The sequence below is a fragment of the Phascolarctos cinereus genome, unplaced genomic scaffold (assembly GCF_003287225.1).
Source record: "Phascolarctos cinereus isolate Bilbo 61053 unplaced genomic scaffold, phaCin_HiC Scaffold_3;HRSCAF=262, whole genome shotgun sequence".
Classification (NCBI taxonomy): Eukaryota; Metazoa; Chordata; class Mammalia; order Diprotodontia; family Phascolarctidae; genus Phascolarctos; species Phascolarctos cinereus.
Genome location: NW_027555736.1, coordinates 110,315,727 through 110,326,341, shown reverse-complemented (window position 1 = coordinate 110,326,341; position 10,615 = coordinate 110,315,727). Strand labels below are relative to the sequence as shown.

Sequence of the window (10,615 nt, the reverse complement as noted above, 5' to 3'; positions counted from 1 at the left end):
TCCTTTGTCTCTTGGGCACCTCAGTACCTCCAAGGCATCATTCTAACTACTGACTAGTTCATTCCAAAGAATAACTATGGAGGGTCCAACATTAGAGTTAATTAGGAATAGCTTCCTCCCTCCCTCCCACCAGATACTTGGGATCAGCCTCCATAAAAAGGCTTTTAATTTCCACTGCCTTCACCCTAATTTAGATGCTTCTTACGTTATGCCTAGACAATTGCAATAACCTCCTGGCCAATCTCTCTGCCTCCGGTTTCACTCAAATAATCCTTCCTAGTGTTGTGACCAGTAATCACCTGACCATATCACTCTTCTGATCAAAAGCCTTCAGTGCCTTCTGACTGTTTACAGAATAAAATTCATTGAATGTGATAGCCTTGTACCCAAGGACCCCCATGCTCTGTGTTTAGCCTATGTTTCTTGATTTATCTCCCACTCTTCCCCTACAGATACCCTTTGTGCCAGCCAATTACACTAGTAATCATTTCATGCAAATATTCCACTCTCTCCCACTTCAGTACCTTTCCTTTCGTTTCCTAAAATAAATTTTATTTATGCCTTTTTTTTACAGTCATTTCCCAATATATTTTCTCCCTTTTCCTCCCCCACTTGAACCCTCCCTTGTAACAAAGAAAGCCAGGAAAGCAAAACCAACTGTTTGATGCTGTTTTTTTCACAGCATCTCCCCTGTTTATAATGTCCTTCCTTTCTCTTTACTTCCCTACACGATTTCTGCCTGTTAAAATCCTACACATCCTTCCAGGCTCACCAAACACCACCCTAAAATTAGTATAATAATCTTAGTGTTGAAAAGAACCTTAGAGATCACAGAGTACATATTCCTATTCATCGCATGAATCCCCTCTATGGTATCCCCAAGGGTAAGAGATTCCTTTCAGACCCTTTCCAAGACAGAGAACTCAAGACTTCTTAAGGTAGCCCATGGCATTTTTTGACAGCTCTAAGCATTAAGAAGATCTTGCTTGCATGGAGGGGAAGCCTAACTTCCTGTGATTTACACCCATTGGTTCTAATTCTGACCACTGATGCCATCCAGAATTGAGTCTAGTCCTATTTGAAGGCTGCTATCTTGCCCTCCCACCCACACCCCACTTGGCAGCCTGAAGCTGTGCTGTCCAGCTGAAACAGAGATAGAGGCATTAATCCATACAGAAGGATCCCAAAGGCAGCATATTGACTTTGTTTTAAAACGTAATGTTATCTATTTATTGTATTTTAATTTATTTTGTTAAATACTTTCCAATTACATTTTAATCTGGTTCAGCCATACTCAGGAGTGTTGTTTGTTTGACACCTTTGGTGTAATGGATAGAAAAACAACCTCAGAGCTAAGAAGCCCAGAGTTTAACTCTCATCTCTCGTGTGATCCTGGCCAAGGCACTTAGCTTCTTAGGGACCAGTCAGTGCTCTAAGACTGCCAGTCAAAAAGCATTTGCAGATTTTACATTGCTGGAGGAAGTTCCCTCACTAGGAATTTCCTATGCTTAGTGAAATCCCAAAACCTGACTCTCCCCTCAAATTATCTCTTCTCCAGGCTAAATTTACCCTCACTTCCTTCAACTGATTTTGGTATGCTATGATCTCTGGACTGCTTATCAAACAAGACATCTGTAAAGCACTTAGCATAGTGCATGGCATATAATAGGTGCTTAATAAATGTTTGTTCCCTTCTCTCATTCCCCTTCCCATTTGCTAATACTGATCACCTTTCTCTGAATCTACTCCAGTTTCTCAGTGAGGCACTTAGAACCAAACTCTACTTCAAGTGTTGTCTGACTGGTATTGAATATAGCAGACTACAGTCTGCTTTGATCTAGATGCTGTATTTACCTTAATTCAGTCTAAGGTTGTGTTAGCTTTTCTTGTTTGTCACCACATTAAAAAAATTTTTTTTGAATTATGCTTTAAAAAAATTTAATATTTCCCCAATTATATGTAAAACAATTTTAACATTCATTTTTAAAAGTTTTTGCACATCACACTTTTAACCCATATTGAACTTACAGCCAAGTAAAACCCCTAGATCTTTTCCCATGAACTGCTGCCTAGTCATATCTTCTCCATCCTGTAGTTCTGTCATTGATTTCACCTGGTCATTTGCAAACTTAAATAGCTTAAAATAAATGGCTGATATTGATATGGTGCTTTAAGATGTACGAAACTACTTCACATGCATGATGTCATTTAATAATCAGATTATGCCATCTCATTTGATACCTTCATCTAAATCTATGATAAAAATTGTTAATGAAAAGAAATTTCTTCATTCCACAATCACCTCCCAATTAGACATGGTCTCTCCCTCCTTTAATACTTGATAGGACTTTCTTTTCACTTTTTTTGTGGCAATTACCACAGCCTGCTTTGGATTATCATTATTTGCACAAATTTCATCTGCCCGACTAAGACTGGAAATACTGTGAGGTCAGGCACCCTAACAGTGTCTAGGAAATCCCAAAGTATTTGTTGAATGAATGAACTTGTCCATCTCAGGACACATCCTGGAGATTAGAGAAGGAGAGGGAGTTTTACTACTAGGCATCAATCAATTAATAAACACTTATTAAGTGCTTCTTGTTATTATTATTATTATTAAAGTTCTATGCAAGCCACTGTGTTAATGAGCCTGAGGTTCCTGGAGCAGAGAGGATTGATTACTCCTGGGTCTGTGGACCTTGTGATCTCCTTGCAGTCTTGAGACATCAGACTTCCTGGAGTGGGGGTGGGGGTGTCACAAGATCACAGATACAGAAAAGATCTTAGGTATCCTCTAGTGCAAGATGTTTGTGGCATGGACCACAGTCTGATACAGCAGTCTGATGAAACCTATGGTTCCCCTCTCAGATCATATTTTTAAATGCACAAAATAAAATGCACCACACTAAGAAGGAGAGTAACAACATTGAAACACAGTTATTGAATATACATATACATAGAATTAAGTTCTAAGATCCCTTCAGGCTCTGAGATGTTGTGATTTCCACATATTCCGAAGACACTCACATACAGACAGCTGTCTTTATAGCCTCATTCCCTCATACCCCAGCTTTGCAGCACCCAGTGTACAAATGATCAAAGACTCCATCAGTCCCCCCCCCGACAAGTTCACAGACCCCAGATTAAGAACCCCTGAATTGTATTAATTCTTTTCCCAGCTAAAGGAAGGGAATCACAGAGAAGTAAGGCAACTTGTCCTAGGTCCCTCACAGCTAGCCTGTGAGAGAGCATGGATTTGAACCCGGGGCTTTGTGACTCCAGAGCCATCACTCAGCTTTGCATCTCATTGCCTTTCTTTCAGATAGAGCTGCTTAGTCAGGGACAGGTTAACACAGATGCCTAGAACTGCAGAGGCAGTGAGAGTGTAGATAGAGATCTGTGCATTATTCATAGGGAAGACTCCACCCCCAGGGCCAGGGGACTTAAAGGGAGCTGAGGGAAGCCGGGAGGGGAGCTGAAGAGAAATCCCAGAGCAGGAGAGAGGGAGCAGAGGAAGCAACTAGACAGGGACAAGTCCTACAAGTGGTATACAGTGGGATTTGGGTCCAAGGCAAGCATGACCTCTGAGCTGACCCGCCGACCTCTGCACCCTCGGCTCCTGAGTTGCCTGGTGTTCCTTGCTTTCCTCTCCAGTACTTCCACACTCAGCCTGGACTTTGCGGAACATCGGAATAAAGCAGCCAAGACCAAAATCCACCCCAGAGGTAACCTCTGGGCCACAGGTACACCCACTGGGTTTGAAAAAATGATCTGGGGTGTCAGTTTTATAGGTGGGGCAGGGCTCTGTGAACCTCCAGATGTTAATTCCCTGTCTTCCCTCTCCCATTGACCCCTTTTTCCCATTTTCTCCCTACGAGTCTCTTTCTCCTCCCTTCGCTAGTTTCCCTCTTCATTCCCTTCATCTGTCCCTCTGCTATTTGTTCTCAGAACACCCATTTTTGTCCTCCCTTCCTGCTCCCTCTTTTCTCCACTTCAATAATTCTGGCTCACCCTTCAGAGTTTTATAAATGCCTTCTGATCTGTTCTTTCATTTGATCTGTGTAATATCCCTGTGAAGAGGATCATGTGATTATAGATTCAGAGCTGGAAGGAACCTTAGAGGTCATCTGGTCCAACCTTTCATTTTACAAATGAGAAAACAGCCTCAGAGAGCATAAATGATTTGCTGGACCTGGGATTGATTCAAACCCAGGCCTGGTGACTCCCACTCAGGATCCACTATACCAGTACCATTGTTGCCATCTCCATTTTATAGGTGAAGACACTAGGACTCAGCTTGAATGACGTGCCCCAGGAGACACAGCTAGAAAGGAACAGACCTAGAACTAGTCCATTGATGCTTAGTCCCATCTGCCTACCCCTTTTCTATCCTTCAACATCCTATTCATCAGCTTCTCTTCTCCCCAGGCCCTGAATAGACAGAAAAGAAATAGATGGGACCTCTGTCCTTTTCCCCATCTAGCTTCAATACCGGAGATACATGCACACATAAATAAACACCAAATGTGCACAGATTTATGAAGAGATTGGCAAATACATTCACATTCCCCTACAAGCTGTGAGAGGTGGAGAGTGTGAAGAATTGGCTAAGGTTTCTTGGGGTATCTTGCAGTATAGTGCAAAGAGCACTCACCAGGTTTGGACTTAGAGGACATCCCTCTGAAACCCAGCTCTGCTGCCTGCTAACCTGCATGGCCTTAGGTCAATCTCTTAAACTCTCTGCACCTCAGAACCTTTTTTTTCCCTGTAAAATAAAGAGGTCAGGCTTAATGACCTCTAAAGCAGTTTCAGTTTTACATCTTATGATCCTTTGGTCATTCATACCCCGGGTGCTGAAAAGCTGGGGTGGTAGGGATAAGAGAGGTATATATGTGTGAGGGTGGGAGGGTGGAAATCATAGCATCTCAGAGCTTAAGGGATCATAGAACTCAGTCCATTTTGTAGACAAGAAAGCTAAACCACAGAGAAGTTTGAAAGGTTAGCTGAGTTGACCAAGGTTATGCAACCCAAAGAGGAACTGAGATCTTCTGATCCTCAGGCCAGCATTCATTCCCCAGAAACACCTTGCCTCAGGTCACCTCTCTCACTCTCCCTTTCCCCAACTTTCTCCCTTTCATCCCTTGCCCTCTCCATGATTTCTACATCTCATTTCCAGGTCACTTCATGGGCAGGAAGAGTGTGGAGCCCCTGGCCTTCTCTTCTCCTGGGACAGCCTCCCACACCACCTTGGAGGAAATGAAAGATCGGCTGAGTCATGAGTTGGTTAGGATCCTCCGGCTGAAGAAATCCCTGGGCATGAGCCAAGGGGGCCCTGCAGTGAGTGCCCAGGTGATCTATTCCTACCACCCTGCTCACAGCCCTAGAGGACAGAGGAGAAGCGTGCTCAGGGAAGAGGATGAATATTTTGTGATGACATACCTATATTCCTGGGTGCCCTTCATGTAGCAGGGAAGGAGGGATGGAGGGGCTCTCTGGTGTAAAGTCTCAATTACCCCAACTCTTGGTAAGTCCATTTTCAGGCTTCCAGAGCTGGAGGCTTTGCTGTGATGAGTTTGTAGCTGCAAGCAGTCATCTCTTTCCCTTCTTATACTTCAGTTACTCTGTGAGAATCTAGCTCGCCCAAAGAAAAGTGATTTAATATTTATTGCCCTCTCAGGGTGAGCTGAGCACCCTGCTAGGGATACTGCAGCTAAGGCAGGGCAAAAAGATATGAAATATAGGCATCAGTAGCAAAGCACTTGGAGAGAGGAATGGGGAGATCGGTCAGTCCTTGTCCAGTATTTCCCACTCTTGAGTCTCTGCCAGGGTTATGTTCTTTTGCCTTCTCCACCTCATTCCAATCTAGCTGTGGCTAATACTTGAGAATACCTCACATTTAGGGGCAGCACTGGCCCTGAAGTCAGGAGGACCTGAGTTCAAATCCGGCCTTAGACCAAACACTTGACACTTACTAGCTGTGTGACCTTGGGCAAGTCACCTAACCCCAACTGCCTTTAAAAAAAAAAAAGAGAATACCTCACATTTATGCAGTACTTTATCAATACAAAGGATTTCACAGACACTATTTCTTTATTTAGAGGCAGCTAGGTAACACAGTGGATCTAGAGTCAGGAAGACCTGAGTTCAAATCCAGCACACTCCCTTGCTCTGTGTGACCTTAACCTTTGTCTCAGTTTCTTCAACTGAAAATGGGGATAATCATAGCACCTACTTCTCAGGCTTGTCATGAAGCTCAAATGAGATAATATTTGTACAACACTTAGCATAGTGCTTGGCACATAGTAGGTGCTTAATAAGCAATTGTTTCCCATTCCCATTCCTCTTTCTCAACGAAGTAGATGGCACAAATATTATTTATTCCCATTTTCCAGATGAGGAGTTTATGACTTGAAAGAGTTAATAAGTGGTGGAGCCAGAGCCTGAATCCCAGCATTCTGATTTTTTGCCCAGTGCTCTGTCTACCATTAATATTTATATTTATGTGACATTTTGTGATTTACAATGCATTTTACAAACATTAGCAGAGCCCTGGATCCTAACTCAGACACTTATTATCTGTGTGACCCTGGTAAAGTCACTTAATCTCTCTGAGCCTCTGTTTCCTTATCTGTAAAATGGTGATAATAGCATCTACATAACAGGGTTGTTGTGAGCATCAAATGAGGCAAAATATGTAAAGCATCATGTGAACTTTAAAATGGCATATATGATGTCCCAAAAGTCTTAATGCAGTGAATAGCTTAGTGGAGTTTTAAGCTTTAATAACTTGAAACTGCACTAAGACTTTTAAGACACCCTATATACCTATGAACTGCTATTATTTGAGCCTTAGGACAACTCTGTGAGGTAGGTAGTTCAAGTATTGTTATCCTCATTTTATAGAGGGGGAAACTGAGGCTGAGTGAGGTGACCTAAGTCCTCTGATTGCAAATCCAGTGATCTTTCTATTACATCATTTTGCCTTTCTAAAATTGTATCTGTCATTTTATAAAACCTGCTGTATACCATAGAACCTAGAGGTAATATCTAATGCCACTTAAGCCTATAATATATAGTCAATTTTAATATTGGCCTACATAAAGGATATCATTGGGAAGATTCCATTTGCACGTTCTTCTGCTACCAAAAATAATCACATCAATTCTAAAACCAAATATCAATACTTTTTTGAAGTATTCACTACAATTTTTCCATTCATCAATACAAATCATTTATAAATTCAACTCAACAAGCATTTATCAAGTATTTACTGGGTGCTGGGTGCTGAGGATACAACGATAAAATTAATCAGCCTTTCCCCTCAAATAGCTTGTGTTCCTTGGAACATATTTCAGTTTCCTTTCAAATATACAATAACTATTGAGGACCTACTATGTGTAAGGTACTGTGCTAGACATTGTGAGGAATATAAAGGTGAATTAGACATAGCCTCCACCTTCCATAGATCATCACATGCTATAGCTAGAAAGGGCTTTAGGGATCATCTATTCCAACTCCTAGATTTTGCAGATGAGGAAACTGAGATTCAGGATGTTTAGGTGACTTGTTTAAGATCTTACAATAAATTAGTGGCAGAGGCAAGATCGGAACCTTTGATTGCATATAAACTCAGTCTTTATCACCCGGAGCCTGTCCAATGTCCCCATCACAGCAGCAATGTCTGGACTGACTCTGTGATCCTTGAGATTTTGTGCCTGGGATACTAGGTGAGGAGAACAATCATCCTTTGGGCAGGCAAATCATTGCTATGTTGCTTCTCCCCAATCCAATTCAGTAATAATTTATGGAGCACCTTCTAAGTACAAGGTACTTTGTGGGTTTGGATGCTGGAGATACAAAGACCATATAGTTCCTGCCTTCAGGGAGTTTACATTCTGTTGCAGAGTGGGAAGTTAATTTTCTGCCTTTTGTAGTCATACAAAAGGGTCCCAGGATCTAGCCCAGAGCCTCGGTTGGTGACTATGTAGCAGAATGGTGGAATAGCCCCAGACCAAGCATGGGCAGTTTGATATAGAACCACCTATAGAAGGAAGGAAGAAAGGAAAGAAGCATTTATTAAGAAAGAGATTGCTGTGTGCCAGGCTTTGTGCTAAGCTCTTTATAAATATGATCTCATTTCATCCTCACAACAATGCTAGGAGGTTGGTACTCATTATTAGTTCCACTTTGTTGTTGTTGTTGAGTTGTTTCAGTTGTGTCTGACTCTTCATGACCCCATTTTGGATTTTCTTGGCAAAGATACTGGAGTGCTTTGCCATTTCCTTCTCCAGCTCATTTTACCGATGAGGAAACTGAGGCAAACAAGGTAAAGTGACTTGCCCGAGGTCACACAGCTAGTAACCATCTCAGGCCAGATTTGAACACAGGTCTTCCTGACTCCAGGCCTGGTGCTCTATTCACTGTGTCACCTCGCTGCCATTCCCATTTTACAGTTGAGGCAAACAGAGATTAAGCGACATCCCCAGGATCACATAGCTACTAAGTGGCTGAGGTTGGATTTGAACTCAGATCTTCCTGATTTCAAGCCCAGTGTTCTATCAATAACCCAGCCTCCTTTTTTTTTAAACTGATGAAGAAATTGAGACTCAGAAGTACTATGCGTAACTTGCTAAAAGTCACACAGGCAGTAAATTGGAAGAGTTGAGTTCCAAACCCAAGCCTAAAATGAATGAATAATTTGTTAAGCACTTACTATGTGCATAGCACTATGCCAAATGCTAAAGATGTAATAGAAAAGCCAGACATTCCCTGCTCTCAGGGAGCTCACATTCTACTAGGGCAGATAACACACGTGGAAGGTTTTAACTACAAGTCAGATGGAAAAGACCAGTGTTTTTTGGGTTCTTTAATGTTACTTCCACTGATAAAATAATATTGGTTCCTGATGTAGAACTATTTGAATGCACCAAGCATTTGGTGGCAAAAACTTTTCTGGGTCTTCAGTAGCTGAGGCTGTAGCACCTGCAGGAGTGGTTACCATGCTGCATCTCCATAGCAGTTGCTTCCCAGGATGATGGCTGAGGGCACTGGGCTGGAAGCTGGTCTGGTGGTTTATGGGGCAATGCTATTCCCAAGCTTCTTGGATTGAGGGTCCTGGATTGTCTCCATCTGGGTCTAAGGGGAGATAGATGGTGATTGAGGTGTGGGGGGGATGTGGTTTGACTTGCCTGGCATGTACTGCCTTCTCTCTTGCCCTCAAAGTGCATTGCTGCTTCAGTTCATCTGGCCCATCTGCCCTGTGCATGGCAGCTGAAACATTTGAATCCATTGTTCTTTCCATCAGCCAACATTGCCTCTCATTTAACTGCCTCTCTCTCTCTCTCTCTCTCTCTCTCTCTCTCTCTCTCTCTCTCTCTCTCTCTCTCTCTCTCTCTCTCTCTCTCTCTCTCTCTCTCTCTCTCCCCCTCCCTCCCTCCAGAATGCCTTAATGGGAGGAAGTGTTGGGAAGTGAGGCTTGGGTTATTTTGCATATGCAGGGTGATGTTACTATACTGCATGCCATGGTCCACGGATGATCTACAGCCTAGGTCCATCTCTGTATAGAAGATTGAATAGAGATTAGTTGTCTACTCTTCTTAATTGTTCCTTCTGCTCACTTCACAGAGAAGAGCAGAGAGAAAAACACAGCACTCAACTCTTGGGTCTGTAGAAATAAGAATTCTGGGTAAAACTCAGGAAGGCTTCAAGAAGGAGGTTCCCAACTCTTTCCTGTGACTCCTTCCAAGGCTCTAGCCTCTTTAATTTGAGGGACACAATTCTCCCCCCACCCCAGAGCTATCTATGCATCCCTGTCCCCTTCTGATAACTGATAGGTGGGGCTGGTAGAGTCCTCCAAAGGGCAATTCTTGATACCATTTTCCCCTCCTTAGGACCTATGGATGCTGGTTCAGCAGCTGGAGAAGTAGTCAGGTCACTGGCAGCTACGGCTCAGACTGTACAGACCAAGCAGCTGCCTGGAGTTCAGAGCATGGCCATCAGGAGGTACTGCCACAGTCTGATGAAGAGTAATTTCAGTCCCTTGTTGCTACATCATTTCTATAATCTTTGATTGAGGTCACTCACTGTTAATGCTGTTCTTCAAGACACGAATGATGTATCTTCTGTATATTTTTTTTCTGCATCCCTGCTGAGGTTGTGAATAAAACCTTATTCTTTGCACAGAATGTGTGGGCCGCTCATTCTAGCCATTCCTGTGGGAATCTCACCAATGGGGTGAGGGAGAGGGTGTGAGATAAGAAGAGGTCGGCTCCAAGTGAGGCCATGGCTTTTTAAAGACAAACTGGCTCCTGTGCTTCCCACTTCTTCACCCTCCCAACCATGGCTTGCTGGGAAACTCTGTCTTTGACTCTTTGACTCTACCTGACTAGGACAGTCCCTGTAGAAGAATGCTGCTCTCCTATTCCCTATGGGTAGCCCTATGGGCTCCATGGCAACCAGAGTGGTCCTTCTGATGAGAGATGAAGGGTGGGGTCAGTCAGTCAAGAAGCATTTATACTGTGTAACAGGCACTTTGCTAAGCCCCTATATGCTCCATCCCATACTTGTAGGACCTTAGTGGACAGTACACTCTCCCCTCAGGAGTCTGGCTCAGTCT

General features: G+C 43.0%; 1 protein-coding gene across 2 annotated transcripts; it reads left to right on the top strand.

The window, feature by feature from the left end:
• Positions 1 to 3,461: 3,461 nt before the first annotated feature.
• Positions 3,462 to 10,184, top strand: NMB (neuromedin B). 2 transcript variants are annotated; one of them, XM_020966550.2, is made up of 3 exons: positions 3,462 to 3,725; positions 5,177 to 5,349; positions 9,891 to 10,184. In XM_020966550.2, the coding sequence occupies exons 1-3, from the start codon at positions 3,578 to 3,580 to the stop codon at positions 9,924 to 9,926; spliced, it is 357 nt and encodes a 118-aa protein (XP_020822209.1). In that variant the 5' UTR covers positions 3,462 to 3,577; the 3' UTR covers positions 9,927 to 10,184. The 2 variants fall into 2 exon arrangements, with proteins under 2 accessions (XP_020822209.1, XP_020822197.1); XM_020966538.2 differs by having other exon boundaries at positions 3,462 to 3,743.
• Positions 10,185 to 10,615: the final 431 nt, after the last annotated feature.